Here is an 18,237-nt window from a genome sequence, read left to right as displayed (position 1 = left end):
CAGATTTTTAAATAGCACAATTCCAAACGTGTCAGTCTCATATCAACGAGGAAAGTGTCACGAAAATCAACTGCACTGGGGCCTTTAGACCATACGCCTATGGTCCATTTGGTTCTATCACTATATTTCAAGGGCGATCCGGAACATCTCCTATAAGTACAACAGAATTGTCCACTTCAAAACATCAACCAAACACCAACATCTGCTTTGTAGCTCTCTATCTGCATAAACTACCACATACTTCTCCTTTGGCAAAGAAATTTAACACAACTATGGGAAATTGCTTAGCACTACAAGAAAACTTAGTCCAGGTCATGAAAACCGACGGGAAAATCCTTGAATACAAAGCACCATTGAAAGTACATCAAGTTTTGTCACAATATTCTGGCCATGCAATATCTCAGACACTTCAAGTGAATCAACACCTCCGGCCAGAAGCTGAGTTGCGTGCTGGTCAGCTTTACTATCTTTTACCAGTCCCAGTTTCTTCAATGGAACTTGACAAGGAGTATTCAAACACAAAGGAAGTAGCAGGGATGGAAGACTGTGGAGTTGTAAGGATTAAACTAGTAATTAGAAAGCAAGACTTGGAGGATATGTTAAGCACAGGAGGAACGATTGAAGATGTAATTTTGCAGCTCCAAAACAAACAATTGGTCGATTCATTCAAAAACTTGAACACTGGTGCTAGTCAAAATTCTAGAGGATGGAAGCCTGTTTTGCCAAGTATACCTGAAGCTTGTTAGTTTTGTTTCAAAATTTCTACATCTTAGGAAATAGAAGAGGCATAGAGGCTAGAACATAGAAATTATTGTTATGGCATAATAGACAAATCTGAATGTTGACTGAAGATACTTAATACATTTTACTTGCTCCTGTAAGTTGTCAATTTATTGCGTGCCTGCACGTATATGTCGAACTATTAACTAGATCACAATTCATGCATGCCCATTTTACACTTTCTTCTTCAATTTTCAATTTTAAGCCAAAATCTGAAAGAAACAACTGAAACCTTGTTTTTTAAATGATCATGATGTGTTTTAAGTACCTAAAGCAGATTCTGCTAAGCTCCATACTTGTAGATAGAACACGATCCTAACAAAATTGACTAAAAGAGTAAAGGAAACAAGATGCAGTATCAACATTTAAGTGGAACAAAGCACAGGTGCCCAGGTCACTTGCAACCTTCAATCTGAAACACATAGCTATGCAAAGTGAACAGTTAACGTGAGCCTCAACTCGCTTAGTTTCATTTTGTGATAAATACGGTTGCACTTTATAGTATGAGCACCATGCCATTCTTCAATAGAATCATGTATGAGCAGCATGGCATTATTTAATAAGTCAGCAATCAAAGACAAACAGTTACAAGTTACACCCTAACAGTTTAATCTGTAGCTTGTTGGGCCTTTGGACATAGGTATAGTTCAAACGTACCACAAACGTTAGTGACAGGGATGTCTGATGAGTGGTTTAGGCAAGACAAACAATAGAAGAAAAGGAAATAAGAAAGGAACCAATGGACATGAATGCAAGACATGAAAAAGAAATGAAATCAAAAAGCCATCATCCAAGATATACAACACGATATCTCCTTTTCAATGGTATGTCAAGACACAATTTAAGTTGATAATCACCTTAACCGAAAACAGTCTATACAGAGAAACCAATATACTGATGATGTAGATGCACAACAACATATGGGCCATATATTCTTGTACCATTTGCAAATAGTGATAAGTAATATAACTAATTATCAAATTTTCAAAAGTCTCCTTATATATCCTAAAGTCTCATCCTCCCTTGAAGCTGTTAACTTCCGGAAACAAAACTGTAATTACTTCAAGAAACATTTGAAAGATCCCCTAATATATCTTGTAATAACAAGCTTAGCTCGAGTTAGTAATGATATCCAAAAAATCACAGGTTAAACAGCACACACAGACAGAAAGCTGCACACAGCTAACTGAAACTAACCAACTGTTCATCTAGAAATATCATTAAAGAAACTCTTGTCATCTAATTCTGAAATATGTTACCAGATAAGTAGTTTTATTAATGGAGGCCTTAGGTAGCAACATGTATAAAATCGTGCCAAAGAAAAATTACATGTATAACCTTATTATATGTTGATCCTTAAGCTGAACCAGCATAGCAAAAAGAGCCATAATTTAACCATTCCAAAACTTGGCTAATTCAGCAAAAACTTAATTAAAAAGATTGGATTTCAACCTAGTTCTTAACTTTAGAGTTACATCAGTTACTTAATTAATGCTGATCGAATGTAGTGTCATCGTGTGTTGCTAAAGACACAGAAACGACATCACTATCTGCAAGCATGGTTACCTCCTAGTCGCTGTTCTCTAATTTACAAGTAATTTTCATTTGGACAAGGCTACCAGTAGACCGAATGCTAAGTTAGACAATTATTAATGATAAGAATCAACAAAAAACAAAAAATCGATTACAGAAAGTGCAATTGCTTCCTTTAGTTTTCCCCACTTGCCTTGTGTTTATGCAGAAAGTAGACCGTCAGCCATGTCTTGTTTCTGCTGAGCAGCTGCTTTCTACCTGTTCACACTCTTCTGAACATGTTTTGCATATTTAGAACAAGATAATTAGCGTAATGCTTTACTTTAACACCAATTACCAAACAAAATCACTTTAATAATAATAAACAAATTTGTGCAGAAGAATTACTGTTTCTATTCTTCATCTGTAAACAGGACAATGAGATATGGCAATATAACGTTTTAAGTGTTATGTCTGCATAAAATAGTAATGGTCATGCTTTTACTATGATCACACCATTTAATTAATTCAAATTGCAGTAGCATACAGGAAGTACATTACTCGTCACATTGGTAAACACAAAGATACAGCCAGCCACATATCAAAAATATATTTAAATGCATTGTGCACACTTATCACACCTGGACACGGGGGTTTGCATATATCACAGTTCTCGACATTTCATCCTCATTTGAACGAGAAAGAGTCGGGAAAATCAACAACACTGGGGCCTCAATACAATATGGCATATGGTTCATATGCTTCTATCGCTATAAGTCAAGGGTACTATTCTATACATCTCCTATAAGTATTAAAGAATTGTCCACTTCAAAACATCAACCGAACACCAACATTTATTTTGTATCTCTCAATCTATAGAATTTACAGCAGAATTCTTATTCAGAAATAAAACTTTAAACAACTATGGGAAATTGCTTAGCTCTACAGAAAAACTTGGTCCAGGTCTTGAAAACGGATGGGAAGATCCTTGAATATAAAGCACCATTGAAAGTACATCAAGTTCTATCAGAATATTCTGGCCATGTAATATCTAGGACACTTCCGGTGACTCAACACCTCCGTCCAGATGTTGAGTTGCGTTCTGGTAAGCTTTACTATCTTTTACCACTCCAAGTTCCTTCACTGGAACTTGAGTATTCAAACACAGAGGAAGCAGCAAGGGAGGGAAACCGTGGAGCTGTGAGAATTAAGCTAGTAATTAGAAAGCAAGACCTGGAAGAGATGTTAAGCAAAGGAGGAACAATTGAAGATATTATTTCCCAGCTCCAGAACAAGCAATTGGTCGATTCATTCAAAAATTTGGACAATGATGCTAGTATGATTTCTAAAGGATGGAAGCCAGTATTGCCGAGTATACCCGAAGCTTGTTAGTTTCGTTCCAAAACTTTCTAAATCTTAGAATTAGAAGTGGCATAGAGCGTAGACAGTAATTGTTGTGGCATAGTTGATTAATCTATATGGTGACTGAAAATACTCAATATAGTTTACTTGCTCCAATAGGTTGCAAATGAATTATGGCCAGCACATATATGTCAACCTGTTAACCAAACAATTCATGTATGGATATCTCAAAATTTCTTCGCAATTTTATTTCATTTCTAAGCCAAAATCTGAAAGCAGCGACTGTAACCATGTTCTTTTAAACAGTAAGATGCTATGGGAGTACCTCAGATTCAGTCAAGATGTGTTTTCTAGAAAAAAACATACACTCCTAATAAAATTAACTAAAAGAGTAAAGAAAACAATACACAGTTTCAAAATTAAGACGGAAGTACTCATAGCTGGTAAGTCTCGCTTGGGCTGCTTTTATGGTAGTCTTTACTTTTTCCATTTCACTCGTAGTATGGGGAAGAATTGGACTCTAGAGGTACTACGAATTGAATTGATTGAGGAATCACATCAAACCATATCAATTGTTTAGAAGCTTTGAACGTAAGGTGACCCGGTCACTTACAATCTCTGTCTGAATTTGGCAGAGTAAACAGAAAATGCTACCTTCATCTCACTTCTTTTCTCTTTGTAATTGATATGGTTGCACTTTGTAGAGTTATGTATGAGCATCTTGGGGTTCTTTATTTCAGTTTATCGTGCACTTTAATATGTCAGCAATAGAAGATAGAAGATTTTTAAAAGTTATACTAACAATTTATTTGTAGTTCCTTGAGCCTTTAGACTCAATTATGGTTCTAAACAACAAGACCATAATGACAGGATGTCCTATTAGTGGTTTAGGGCTCTAGGCAAGAAAACAAAACCACAGATGAGAAATGTAAGACATGACAGAGAGATGAAATCAAAAGGTCATAATCCAAGATAAAATAACATGATATTTCCTAATGTTAGGGAAGCAATTGCCATTCAATCTAATATGTCACATCCTTACATGGTAAGTAGATCAATTACTGGATGCCTTCAAGTGAAAACATGTTATAGAATTGTGCGGGAGGAAACCTACATAATCAACCTTAACAAACATTGATCTGTATAAAATGTTGATCCTTATGCTAGCTCTAGTAACTGAACCAATGCATAAAAATATAACCTTAATGGCTAAAACATAATTGAACTGAGTTATAACTTGTAATTGGATCGTCAAACTCAAAAGGGGAGCCTGATTTGGAAGCTTAAATTGTAGATTTATCAGACTTCTATCTAATGTTAACTGAAGTTAACGGCCGTGCAAGTTTTTTTTTCTACTGTATTCAGTGACTTGAATGCAATTCTTTCTTAATGTAGTAATCTAATTGCAAGATCTTTCAGTTTGATGACCCTACCAAAATCGAGGAAACTGGAAATGGTAGTCTTCTTGAGCAAGAATAAAAGAAACCAAATCTGAATCCCCTATTAAAACCATATCTGACTTTTACCTGCAAGTTGGGGTTTTGTTCATGTATATTTTCACCACGTGACCCATTTGACAAATATACCAAAACTTGGCTAAATTCAGTAAAATATGTGTTGAAAGAAAATGAAATTTCAATCAACTAATCATTATAGTCACATTCTCTATTCAGTTAATACCGATCAAATGTCTGCAATTTGTGTAGCATCAGTAATCTACAAGTATCCTATCTTTTGTTAGAGAGCTTTACTAATGTCCTGATTCACTATGAACGAGGGAAGTTAATTACAAAGCCAAAAAAAATCAGCAAAATCAGCAAAGATGCATAGATATTCTTTAAGCCATTTATCTAATAAAAGCAACATATATTTCATGCTTTTGATTTAGCCACATTAAACTATTACCAGAGCCTTTCTCAAATGTTAGCAGGGTTTCAGCTAAAAGAATTAATATTAGTATCTTTGATATAGAATAATCTAAAATCTTGGTATAAGCTGGTTTCTACATATGTTTCTTTACAACAGATATCAACAGTCAAAATATTTACAGTTTATTTTACATAATTGCATAAAAATGGCCAGTCACAACTTGTTCTACTAGTGTCATTGTAGTGTAAGCCTAGTTCTGAATCCAACTTGCTGATCCCTGCATATGATGAATTATTCTTCTTTCCTTTCAACTTCTAGAGCAATCTCATTGCGACGCGTAAATGGAAGTGTAAATGGTGGATTGTACTGCAGTCAGTAATTGGCGGAAGACATCATGATCCCGACTCAGTACTATGACTATTCCCTGATGATTTCTACTTAAAAAAATAAAAGTATCCATCTGGAAATGAGAGCATAATTCTTTTTTTCTATATAACACACCTTCAAACTCTGTGTTGAACTTTACATTATAACACACTAGTCACTGTTATTTGATGCTTTGTTATAAGCTGTAGTCAAGTGTGTCCAGTACTAATATTTACAAAAAGTTAGTAGGACTCTCATTTCCAGATAGCGATTGCTAATTTATTTAAATTTGTGTAAGTTACCTGTGCAACTTCGACTGGTGCACCAATCTTTACTTGGAATTGACCGTCATTCTTTAGTGCATTTCTAAGGGCTGCTTCACGCTGTTGCACCTCTTCATCAGTTACAAAACCTAAATTAAAACTCTAACAAGTAAGAAAGGTACAGTACTTTAGGAATCTTTGACAAACAAGTTTATAAATACCTGAACGTCCCTGGACTATGAACCTATGTTATATTTTTACAAGCAGAATGGCATAATTAATAAGCATTTATGATAGCAACTTGGACACAAATTACTTGGGCCATGTCATTCTGCACATACTTCTTCAATACAGTGACCTCTATGTATGTACAGAAAAATGCATCTTTGTGCAGAATGAAATTACAGAATATCTATAGTTATCTCCACTGCTGCCATATTTATTTTAAGGTCTTTTGTAAAGTGAAAGCAGTTATCATTTAGTAGTTTAGGGAAAAACCTGAAAAAGCGGAAACAGCCACAATTTTGCTTGGCACCTCTTTGATAGCCACTGATGGATCTTTGGGTAATGGCAAGCTGGAACCATACTTTGAGGGCATGACAAAGGACATCTGCCATGTATCTCGGTCTTCCAGCTAATATTTTGCAATCAAAATATTTCAAGGTATACATTAATAAAAGCAGGACAAATTGAAAATTAACTAGACCTGGGCATACAAACAATTATATACATAACTGGCTATCAAACTATCATGATTGGCATACAATATATTACATTAATAAAGAAACATTTGGTTAATCTCTTGAAACCGGGGAATAACCAGCTATATGGATTGGTCAGGTCAGGCGGGCTGGTTTAAATTGTCGTAATTGGTACTAACACAAATACATAAACTACTGGTAGACCGCAAGAAGGTATAACTACACCTACTAGTGAACTTCCTTGAGATAAAATGACAGTGGACAGTATCAATATAAAGATTGTCTATTGCTGTAGAGGCTTGGGATCCGTAAATAATCATTCTGTTTCGTTGGAAGTTCATAATCAGGTATGTTACTTGATTTGAGCACAACGGATAAATGTCAGATCTTGAGGGCCAGTGGAGCCAAGTTTCATGAGTTAAAACGTTTGTAAATAAGAAATAAGTTTATTTTGAAGCATAGGTGTGAATATAGATTTGACCCCATGGACACATAATGGAACATAAGGCGAAATGAAAAAAATATTTAATCTTACCCTTTTAGTTATTACAGGAGTTGTCATATCCATTTTCTCTCCTTGAGACTGAGTCCTGCGAGTAACAACAGGTGTAGTCATCTCCATACTCTCCTTTGTTGTATTCTGAATGATCAGTAGTTTTTTTTTATGTTAAAAAGATTGACAGGCTTTGATTTTTCTCAGTAGATATTAAAAAGGTCATCAATACCTTACCAAACAGGTATTCAGCCAATACATTGAATGATTGAGATGCTCCATTAAGATCAAATCCGTTCTTCCCAGGCATAGTTGTCTCAGCAATAAAGTAAGGCTGTTTCACAGTCACAAGTTTATTCTTCTTGCACGCATTTGTGTTCGAGATGGAAGCAGTTGAATTGTAAACAGTAATAGTTACCAGCAATAATTGATAGGCTTAGTCAGATAATCACTGATTTGATAAGGTCATCATCGAAAACTGATCCTTGTGAATATTACTTGTTGATATTTTGAATATGAACATATATATTAAAAGAAAACTGATTAAGGTTATAATTTTGCAGAAAGCGAACATAGTGAGACAACCTCACCAATTATATTCATTATAATTTCCTGATTACCACAAAGTTTCAATAATTGGGTGTGCAGGACGGACATGGATGTGATGAAATGCATAAGGTATCAAATCTTATGTACCAAAATATGAAATGGTAAAACTGGTTAGCCAAAAGTAGGACAAAAGAAAAGAAAGTAATAATCCCTTGATCATCAGCATAGACAATAAAGTAGAACTTTAAACAGTCCATGAGGTATGATACGTACCTCAACTTGTCGTATCTCATACAGATCTGTGCGGCTCAAGACCTGGAATTTCACAGTTTCAAGATCCGGGACTGTAAAACAAACCCGAAATAGACTAAAAATTCAGACTATTACTTTTAAAAAAAGAACATTTTGCAATGGAAGAATAATAATCGGTATCTTGAAATAAAAAACCGTCTACATCAACTTAAAAACTCTTTTCTCTCCCATATTATCAATTGTTTACACTTGTTCCATTTTTTTCTAGTCTCAATAATATTACTAGTTGTTTGCAGTATTAAGGATTAATAATTTCACTAGGTCTATATTAACTTTAATATCTTCTATAGGCCACACACAGAATGAATTAAGCACAACAGATTATAACTATTCACTATCGACTTTTATACTGATAATGGATGGTATAATATTACCTGACATAAGAGCTTCCTCAAAATTGCGAGGCTCAAATCTGCGGGGAAACAAGTATTTGGAGGTCTCCGTTGCCAAATCCATCAAGACTGCATTTCAGAAACACTCTTAGAAACAGTTAACTGAACTAAAACAGATAATCCAATTGAAAAACAAAAATTACACATAATAACTGGATAGAACTATAACTCTCTAGTTTAATAAGAAATTGAAGGGGTATAATTATAAACATGTACGTCGCTGCGATAGAGAAGAAGTCTGGGATGCAAGAGCAAGGACAAGAGAGAATCGAGCTTCAAAGGCAGAGGAGGAGCTTTTTCTCTGTGAAGCAGCAGCAGTTACAGTTCTATCACTCATTGCCTTTACAGTTGAGTGCACACTACGAATCCGTTGATACGGTGGTTGAGTGATCACAGAAGGACTGTATATACTCATCATCTTAATCTTTGTCACTACTAAATTCTAATAATTTGCCTTAACCTGAATTAATCTTTGCTCGTAAAGATGAGCGTGGTGCGATTTGGTCCGGTTTGCTTATGGTCCGATTTGCTTATACTGTAAGTCCGTAATAGACACATTCATTCTGGTGCATACATAAACGCACACCGTGTATTCTAGTTATCCGTTCAAAAATTTACCAAGTTGTCAAATTGAATTGTTGGCCAGGATCACTTTCTAGGTCATTCAATTAGCAAGTTGAGCTTATTTATAAAAAAAATGAAAATTATAAATAAAATTGTTAAATTTGGTAATAATGGTAAAAGTTAAATTACATTTCGCAAATGAACATAACCCCGCTTATTATCGCTGAGATGAAATACGTGATTCGTAGAAAGCATACAATAAACACTAATTCTCATGAGTTTAGTGTATTTTGATTGGTCCTCTAATTATAAATATTGAAAAACGCCTGCATTTACAATAACTCCACTAATAAAAATGCACCAAATTCGGAAAAATATTGGGTAGACATTATAAAGTCCGTATTTTAAAAGGCATAAACCTGTTTATTAAAAAAATTACAGTTATGTTAGTTGAATAATCATCCTTTTTATCATCTCTTCTGCTTCATCTCTGCACCAACCAAAATAGAACACATACTCAGACTGCACAAACCTCTCAACCAGACCTATACATACAACTATCTATACATATACATCAATGGTGGAGCTTCTGGCCTAGAAGTGTGTGCAGAAATGGCCTCAATATCATCGTGTTGGACACTAACAGCTAGCAAGTCTCGCTCTTACATCTTATCTTCAAATACTCTATTTAAGACTTTCCAATTCAATTGTTATGATCAGCATCAATCTTCTTTGTTTTTTCGAAACAAGTCGAAAATAAGGTTCAGTACTAGTAGAAGTATAGTTAGGGCGAGTGTCGATTTTTCGCCTTTGTCGATTAGGCCTGGAGGCGTAATTGAGACTGATAAGTTGCCTTCTGATGTTCGAAAACGGACTATGGATGCGGTTGATGCTTGTGGAGGGAGAGTGACTATTGGTGATGTGGCTAGTAAGGCTGGAATTAAGTTGAATCAAGCTCAGAAGGCTTTGCAGGCTCTTGCTGCTGATACTAATGGCTTCTTGGAGGTACTTGTTTGTTGTTTTGCTTGTTAATTTGGTTGCGGAATTTGGAATTTACGTGTTTTTGTATTGCTTGAGGTAATTGCGGTTTTGATTGGCAAATTATCAACCTAAGTATTGTAAATTTTCATATTGATAATGTTTAGCCTTTGTACCCTATGTACATAGTTTGAGTATGGCTGGAGGATCGGTAGCCTACGTGCTTCTAATCTGTCAAATAGAGTTAAAACTGAACAATTTTAGCTAGTCACATGTCTGATATAAGCGGAGTGGTATATTAATTGCGAACATATTTGTATGTTTCTATGATAGAAAATATTGCACAGGTACAATGCCCTTATGTATCCTAATTTTTTCAACTATACCGAGGTCGAACTATATTTTTTCAAGCTATGGAATCTTTCTGTTATGTGAAGCTTATTATCAAAGACAAGACAGGCACTTTGTCAGTTTAATATAATCGGGGATTAACATGAGTTATGTATCTCTTAATTGCTTTTAGAAGTTTTTTATTTCATGATGGCAATCATTTTGAAGATGTTATCAACAGGTTTCAGATGAAGGTGATGTTCTATATGTTTTCCCAAAGGATTATCGCTCAAAGCTTGCAACAAAGTCACTGAGGATAAAGTTCGAACCTTTTCTAGAAAAGGCTAAGGTAGTATCTTGTAACTCATCAATTTTTACATTTTTAAAGGACAGTTGATGTTAAGGAATATTTTTCTTGTTTTCTCTCAACAGTCTGGAGCTGAATATCTAGTACGAGTTTCCTTTGGAACAGCGTTGATTGCTTCAATTGTTATCGTCTATACCACAATTATTGCTCTCGTCTCCAGTAGAAGGTACATGGATCTCATAACTGATAAAGCAAATCCTTATAATCAACTTGCTCATTACGCAAGATATGATTTTGTTTAAATGCCATTTTGTTGGACATTACGAAAATATATCCATTATATGAACCGAAAGATTGACCATTATCTTTATCTTTTGTCTAGCAGTGATGAAGACAATCGTGGTAGGCGTGGTGGTAGATCCTATGATAGTGGTGTCAACTTTTATCTTAATCCAGCGGATCTGTTTTGGTAATAGCTATAACAGGCAGCAAATTTTATCTTATTTCAATTTATAGTGATATAGTAGACATTCAGACTCCAATTTTCTTAGGGTTACATTTGAACTGAAGTATGATGCAGGGAAATCTGTCCAAATTATATGTTTGTTAAATTTAAGATATCTTAGAAGCCAGAGTTGCTTCAACTATTCGATTCACATTACATTTTATATTAGTTGTTAGTTTAAAAGTCGTGTTGGCTGATTAATGGTTCCAAATTACAGATCTCGGGTGCTGCTCGCGTCATTTTTAGATATTCCATGGAAGAAGTAGGGTGTTAATTTATTACTCATTTAGCATCCCGTGTATCGGGCATAGGGAAAAGGAAGATGTGTCAATAAAGTGTTTCTGACCTCGAACATTCTATTTAGGGGTGTATCTGACAAATTTAGACTAGAAATAAGGCTGGACTTTTTATATGTTTAGTTAGGGGCATTGCATTTAAATGGAGAAGTTCGTAAACCAATAGAAAACATATCATCACATGCTCGAATTTGATTAGATAACAGGTACTCAGTTTTGTCAATCTTAGGCATGTTAGCTGTCCTCCCCTGATTGCATTTTGCGCTATTTAGTATTTTAGTTGTCAAACTGTAATGTTGGAGATTAGAGCAAAAGCTGGTTCAACTATCTAATTTCAGTGCTCCTCTGTGCCTCTTCTTAGTGTAATTTCCTCCCACACAATTTCATAATTTTGATAATTTCTAACATGTAATTCTTTATGGCTTGTTATTGAGAAGAGTGGGTTAGTTATGCTTGTGATGTCCTACTACTTTTGATGTCATCAGTAGTTATATCTGGGAAAAACTGTATATATGATTGATGCTTCTCTTTGGATTATGTAGGTACTGGGATCCATATTACAATAGGAGGAGACGAGTGCGAGCGGATAATGAGGGGATGAACTTTATAGAATCTGTAATAACTTTATTCAATAAACACAGAAGTCAATTTAATTCATATACTCTGTTTTTGGTAACAAAGTTCCTCCTTGAATATCTTCCATGTAGGTTTTCTCCTTTGTATTTGGTGATGGGGACCCCAATATGGGTATTGAAGAAGAGAGGTGGAAGTCGGTAATAATTGAGCTCTGAATTCAGTGGTCCGTTACTTTCAATGTAATATTTGACAATGTCATTGGTCATGTATTCGCCTCTTAATATTTTCTGATATTGCTGCCATTCTGTAATTTCAAAATGTTAGTCTAATTTTTTTGGTATGTGAAAGTGCACTTTTTAGTGTGTGAAATGTAAGTATAAATTTTATAGTATTTCAGAGCGCACCCTTTAGTATAAGCAGGAGCTGTCATATGGATATCATATAGACCTTATTGTTCTTTTCTCTTGCTGCACATATTTAAAAACTTAAAAGCCAATGTGGAGTCTTTCATTAACATTTAGGCTAGTTGATGCTTTATCTTATATTTGTCCTCACTAAGTTTTAATTTATGTTCTCATGATCATTTAATTGCCTGCCAGTTGTATTAATTTTGAAATCTCATGGTTTTATATGGTCACTTTTCAGATTGGACAATATATATCATCAAATGGGGGTGTTACTACAGCTGAAGAGCTTGCTCCATATCTTGATGTGGAAAATACAAAGGCAATGGTATTGCAATTTAAAGCATCATGTTTCCTAATATGTATTTCTCTCCTTTACCCACGACTATAAAATATATGCGTACAATATTGCATCTGTAATAGACATGAGTATTCAATCTTCTGTTTTAATGGGTTTTTTGTCATTACAAAACTGTATCACTCATTAATTAAATGCTTCTTGCCCTTAGTAGCTCATTTTCTGTAATTTTTATGTTACAGAATGACGATTCATACATCCTACCTGTACTTCTACGCTTTGATGGACTTCCAGAAATAGATGACGAGGTGACTTTTAACTTTGTATATAGAAAACAGATCTGATTCTCCGGTCTGTTGTGTGTATTGCGTATCTTTCTCTTTCTAATGCTAGTTCATTTGTAGAATTTATTTTTATAAGTTGATATGTTTTAATTTTTATATATGCTGTGAATTAAGTAGCATATTGTCTTCTTGCCAAAAAAAGGTAGCAATTCGTCTTGAGTTTTGTGATGAACTAAAAGAATATAATTTTTTTAACTTAAAAATGTTCTGTTTAATTCTAATTGAACATAATAAACTTTTTATGCTTGACCGGAACTTAAATTTCAGCTTAGTTTATAACCATAGAAGTCGATCTTATCCGAAGTATCAATGGAACTCCTGATAACACAATGTCTTGATTTCAGTAAAGAAACTTATTTGTTTGTCTACTTCCATGTCAGTCATTGTATTGTGTTTCTATATCAAAAAAACCCTTTTATGTATTTAAACTAACAAAGTTTTTAACATTACACAAGTAGAAGTTTCTTCAAAGAAATGGATTAGAACCCGGACTTCAAAAAGTCCTTTACGAGATACAAAGAAGTGGAAAGAAAATATCGTCATCAATTCATACAGCAATTCTAAACTAATGTATTGTTATAATCTCACATTAACAAGACCTTAATCTATTTCATGCAGGGAAATATTTTGTATCGGTTTCCATCATTGCAAAGAACAGCTTCTTCACAGAAGAGTGGAAAGAAGGAGTATGTTGGGAGAAGATGGGCAGACTGGGTTGGGGGGGTTGATAGATTTTTCAGAGAGAAGCAGTTGGAATTCAGGTTTTTTTTAATTCTGCTTGTATAGTATATACTAGCCTAAAACCCGTGCGATACACGGCTTATTTTTAATATTACATAATTTTTTTGAAATTAATTTGAAAATTTTTTAAGTTATGAAACTTATTTATTTGAAATTTTAATAATAAGATTTAATAATACTTAATATTTTATTTTAGCTTGATTCTTCAAATCCAACTAACTATTTGTAGTTTTTTTAATTTCTTTATTTAAAATTGGATTATTAGTATAATTTTCTTTAGCCCGACCGGTAATTTGATGACATTATATTCGGATGAATTTTATATATTATTTTGTTTTAACGAAAACCATTAGACATATTATAATTCTGTAATGGATATTTATCTATTTGTGAGAGTGTTTTATTCTAAATATTACTATTTACGGTGACCATACCGACTACCAACCAAACTTTCATTGTTTCGTTTTTAATATAATAGTATATATGGTTGGTTAATTTTCATTTATCATGTGCTCAATATTTTACTATGCAGTAAAACCAGCAGTTCTGAAAGGGCAATGGTCATTGGTTTAGGTGGGCTTAATTTAGTTGGTGTTGTCATTCTGGGTACCATGTTACAGTATGTTTTTAGCTCCTTTAAGCTCCTTTTTAGTTCCTTAGTTTTTCTTACCTACCTCTCTAATACAACTTTTGTTTTTGGATGAATTGTTACTTGAAGAGAAATGACAGGTACGCCAAGTGGATTTATCACCTTTGTCTCTGACATATTCCCTTTACTTCAGGTCTGGAAGTGTATTCCATTTCTTATATATGCAGTATGCCTTGTTAATCATGCTATTCTTAAAAAAATTAGTATATCGTTTAGATCTATATGAATCACATATATCTTTCAAGCTAAGAACACTGATCTGTTCAGGATAGAAGAAAATAATTTATTTGCTATTTGAAACTCCATTCATACATGCATGGATAACTTATAAGTTGTGCATTGATACTATCTTGATAATGAGGATGGTTTAGTATGAGTTGTTGGCTTCCACTTTAGCAGTCCAATGCTTTTCCCAAGAATAAAAACTTTTGGGTTTATTTAATTTTATCATTTGCAATGTTGTAAACCTTGAAGCAGATTGGCTGACAATAATGTGTTACAAAGTATTTTAGAAAATTACATGTTAGTATTTGCATAATTTGTGTGTTCATAAGAGTGGTGACAAGGCAAAAAGGTGACTATCAAATGTAATTGCTCTCATTGATTTGTGTGTTCATATCGTTGGCAGGGGTATAATTTGGCTTTATATGATTCAGTTCATTGTTAATAATTAAAAACACGTTTTCAGATCTATGCTGGCTCTTTTTTTGCAATTCCTTTGGTCCGATGGTTCTTCGTTCAGAAGACAAATGCTGAAATTGAAAAGAGGAACCAGGCAAGAGAACAACGTGCCCTTGCACTCGAACAACCAGATCTCTCTCTAAGGCGAAAGGTACAATATAAATGTGTGGATTGCTGTTTCTTATCATGAATATCTGAATAATAATATTATGTTTAGGGCTTCCATCATATTGTTCCAGAAGTATACATTGATTTCAGTTTTTAAAATGTATCTTTAATTTCATTTAACTCCTAAGTCTGGGCTGGCCTGACCTTTGAAGCTTAAGAGAAAATAGAAAGTTTTTGGTCTCTCTACTTGCATAAATTGAATTTATTATTGGCAGTGCAAATGGTAGTCAATTGGCTTACAGAAAAGTGGAGCCTAAACTTTTGATGCACCTTATTGGTTATTAATTAAAAACCATGTTTAAAAAGAAATTAGATTTTAACATATTGTCAAAAATTTAAGACTTAAGTGGAGCTGTCATTGTAAACTGTATCCAGGCTTGTGATAAGTCCAATGAACATGGAAAACTTGATGATGAAGCAGATTTAATTGATCCTAGTGTAACGGCCCGCACTTCCGGACTATTAATTGTAAATCAAAACTAAAATAAAATACAATTTACTAATACGAAAATCTATTACAAAGGTGTCTATTACAAAAGCGCAGCTAACGGAAGCCCAAAATTTAATATACTCCAATCCTAAGTCCTCGAACTCCAATGATTTCCAACTCGAATCTTATACGAAACCTGAAATTGAAAGGGGTGAGCTATAAAGCTCAGCAAGAAACCAATCGATCCAACTAGTATGCCAAGTAACATGAACACATATAACAAAATACGATAACATATACGATACGATATACGAAATAAACACTTTCGGTACATATTCTTATTCTTATTCGATACACACAATACACATACAACATAAATAAAAATAATTCAAAATCCACAATTCATGCCACGACCACTACAACCCGGTGATAACGGTCCTAAATTTTCAGAAAACTGTCACTACAATCCGGTGACTACGGTCCTAAGTTCTTATTCGATATTTTCAAAAACCATGACACAAATCAAAGATCCAAAATTATCGTTGAGACAACACACATATACATCGATACATATTCTATAACACATAATACTTTCAAATATACCATCACTTAGCCCATGTTTTGATAATCAAATATATACACATAACACACAATTTTGAAAATACTAGTAAGATCGATCGAAAACTTACTTCCAACTCTGACCAGATCTGAATTTAGCCTTTTTGACCCTCTAAACGATGTTATCTTGAAAAATACAAAACACGAAAGTTGAAGATAAGGAAAAGACCTCTCCGAAAAGTCTAGAATCACTGAATTCTGACTTACGATGAATTTTCTACGAATTTTACAAAACAACTGATTTATGCTGAGAAGAGCCCTACGAATTTTTATATTAAAAACGAGGAAGACGAATAGGATCTATTTATAACGATATAAAACTCTATTTCTTAACCTACAAGTTATCCATATTAGAATCTGATCCAAATTTTAGGCCCAATATTCTAACCCAATTTTAAATCCTAGTCCTTATCTAATTTTAATCTTTTTTATTCAATTATTCTTTTATTAATCGAATTCTAAAAAAATTACGGGATATTACACCTAGTATGTGGACTCTACCTAAATAGGGTCAGCCTCCAACTACACTGATTTAGCCTCATGAATATTCTCGAAATTGTGGGAATGGTTATCGAATATATCCCAAAACGGGGCTACTTTTTGGGGTTTTCCATTTTCTTTATAGCTGCATATAAAAATTACATCTTGCTTGTAAATTTCGCTTGACACCGAGTCACTGACCGATCACTGATGATAATCATACTAAGATAATTCATAGACCTGTGTAGCAACTGTACGTACAGCCAAAGCTCTCTGATCTAACCCCACAGCAAGCTCGGTGATAGAGCCTGTGCTTTCACAGCTTATGCTGTGAATATATTAGCATTGAATTTTCTTTACTTTGTACCTAATCTTGGTAATCAAGATATTCACAAACCATTATTAACATATTTTCTGATCGTATTCAGCTCCTGAGCGCTAGAGACATGGCCAACAAAACATTCATCAGTCAAGATAGGATTGTGTATAGCACTGAAAGGGACTTAATTGAGCAAGATTACGAAGAGAGAGAATGGGATAAGAAATTCGGAGAGATACGGAAATCTGACTAAGGTTATGTGATCTTTACAGTGTTCCATTACAGAAATTGATATTATCTAATGATGACAGAGATGAATGTACTACCTACATTCTAAATTCATATAAATCAACTGACCACTGGGAAGAGGGTCTATAATGCTATCATGCACTTGTTATATCATGATTTTGTATGAGTAATTATTTTGCAGTAGAGTCGCTTGTAAGTTTCACTATTGGTTATGTTTCTTGGCAAACATTTAAATTTCAGGTTTAACAGGGTGTAAGTGCTGATTATTTTCTAAGAACGTTCATAGTGAATTTGAGGTCTACGTAAAGATATCATGGTAATACTGGTGTTTCATAGCCCCCTTCAACTAGTATTTTTACCCTCATTGTTGGGCTGGGACAATAAGATTTAATAAAATGCTGTTTAAAATAGAATATATAAGAGAGTTTATTATTATGTTTTTTAAAAGGAAGAGGGTTTATTATTTCCGATAGTTAATTCACGTAGTTAAGTCATGTCTTTTTAATTTTAGAAAAAATCGACCCCTTTAATGTTGGTACTATTCAAGTGTATTACTGATACTCAATAAGATGACAACGCAAACGTGACTATCATATCACACGGTATCATAACATAAAAAAGAAACAAAAAAAATTGATTTCTTGAACAACTTAAAGATTGCTTTTATTTCAAAGGCAGGGGAGTTTATGATTCTTAACAAT

The 18,237-nt window shown here is 34.0% G+C and overlaps 4 protein-coding genes across 7 annotated transcripts; 3 read left to right on the top strand and 1 right to left on the bottom strand.

Annotated features, from left to right (window-relative positions):
* The first annotated feature begins 272 nt into the window (after positions 1 to 272).
* Positions 273 to 746, top strand: LOC141713939 (uncharacterized). Its single transcript, XM_074517498.1, has one exon. The coding sequence runs from the start codon at positions 273 to 275 to the stop codon at positions 744 to 746; it is 474 nt and encodes a 157-aa protein (XP_074373599.1).
* A 2,470-nt stretch (positions 747 to 3,216) lies between these two features.
* On the top strand, positions 3,217 to 3,684 carry LOC141713938 (uncharacterized). Its single transcript, XM_074517497.1, has one exon. It carries the CDS (start codon positions 3,217 to 3,219, stop codon positions 3,682 to 3,684), a length of 468 nt encoding a protein of 155 aa, XP_074373598.1.
* A 1,909-nt stretch (positions 3,685 to 5,593) lies between these two features.
* LOC141711852 (heme-binding-like protein At3g10130, chloroplastic) lies at positions 5,594 to 9,229 on the bottom strand. 2 transcript variants are annotated; one of them, XM_074514542.1, is made up of 8 exons: positions 8,810 to 9,229; positions 8,582 to 8,668; positions 8,169 to 8,239; positions 7,579 to 7,680; positions 7,389 to 7,493; positions 6,651 to 6,786; positions 6,192 to 6,301; positions 5,594 to 5,889 (listed from the first exon to the last, which is right to left on the bottom strand). In XM_074514542.1, the coding sequence occupies exons 1-8, from the start codon at positions 9,015 to 9,017 to the stop codon at positions 5,815 to 5,817; spliced, it is 894 nt and encodes a 297-aa protein (XP_074370643.1). In that variant the 5' UTR covers positions 9,018 to 9,229; the 3' UTR covers positions 5,594 to 5,814. The 2 variants fall into 2 exon arrangements, with proteins under 2 accessions (XP_074370643.1, XP_074370644.1); XM_074514543.1 differs by having other exon boundaries at positions 8,816 to 9,228.
* A 389-nt stretch (positions 9,230 to 9,618) lies between these two features.
* Positions 9,619 to 17,721, top strand: LOC141711851 (uncharacterized protein At5g03900, chloroplastic). 3 transcript variants are annotated; one of them, XM_074514541.1, is made up of 13 exons: positions 9,619 to 10,168; positions 10,713 to 10,820; positions 10,904 to 11,004; positions 11,161 to 11,247; positions 12,122 to 12,194; positions 12,287 to 12,352; positions 12,801 to 12,881; positions 13,100 to 13,165; positions 13,820 to 13,962; positions 14,475 to 14,561; positions 14,661 to 14,724; positions 15,280 to 15,423; positions 17,397 to 17,721. In XM_074514541.1, exons 1-13 carry the CDS (start codon positions 9,776 to 9,778, stop codon positions 17,538 to 17,540), a joined length of 1,557 nt encoding a protein of 518 aa, XP_074370642.1. In that variant the 5' UTR covers positions 9,619 to 9,775; the 3' UTR covers positions 17,541 to 17,721. The 3 variants fall into 3 exon arrangements, with proteins under 3 accessions (XP_074370642.1, XP_074370640.1, XP_074370641.1); XM_074514539.1 differs by having other exon boundaries at positions 9,621 to 10,168; positions 12,801 to 12,887; XM_074514540.1 differs by having other exon boundaries at positions 9,622 to 10,168; positions 11,164 to 11,247; positions 12,801 to 12,887.
* Positions 17,722 to 18,237: the final 516 nt, after the last annotated feature.

The sequence above is a fragment of the Apium graveolens genome, chromosome 3 (genome assembly GCF_009905375.1).
Source record: "Apium graveolens cultivar Ventura chromosome 3, ASM990537v1, whole genome shotgun sequence".
Taxonomy (NCBI): Eukaryota; Viridiplantae; Streptophyta; class Magnoliopsida; order Apiales; family Apiaceae; genus Apium; species Apium graveolens.
Note: the sequence above shows the minus strand (reverse complement) of the source record. Positions and strands in the feature narration are given on the sequence as shown.

What these genes read in the sequence shown, in the direction of transcription:
- LOC141713939 (XM_074517498.1), top strand. Translation starts at nt 273, where the DNA reads ATGGGAAATTGCTTAGCACTACAAGAAAACTTAGTCCAGGTCATGAAA.
- LOC141711851 (XM_074514539.1), top strand. Translation starts at nt 9,776, where the DNA reads ATGGCCTCAATATCATCGTGTTGGACACTAACAGCTAGCAAGTCTCGC. An exon ending in AATCCAGCGGATCTGTTTTG is followed by an intron (nt 11,248 to 12,121) that starts GTAATAGCTATA and finishes TGGATTATGTAG; the next exon opens with GTACTGGGATCCATATTACA. An exon ending in AAGAAGAGAGGTGGAAGTCG is followed by an intron (nt 12,353 to 12,800) that starts GTAATAATTGAG and finishes GTCACTTTTCAG; the next exon opens with ATTGGACAATATATATCATC.
- LOC141711852 (XM_074514542.1), bottom strand. Translation starts at nt 9,017, where the DNA reads ATGATGAGTATATACAGTCCTTCTGTGATCACTCAACCACCGTATCAA. An exon ending in ATGAGATACGACAAGTTGAG is followed by an intron (nt 7,681 to 8,168) that starts GTACGTATCATA and finishes ACTGTGAAACAG; the next exon opens with CCTTACTTTATTGCTGAGAC. An exon ending in CTGAATACCTGTTTGGTAAG is followed by an intron (nt 7,494 to 7,578) that starts GTATTGATGACC and finishes CTGATCATTCAG; the next exon opens with AATACAACAAAGGAGAGTAT.
- LOC141713938 (XM_074517497.1), top strand. Translation starts at nt 3,217, where the DNA reads ATGGGAAATTGCTTAGCTCTACAGAAAAACTTGGTCCAGGTCTTGAAA.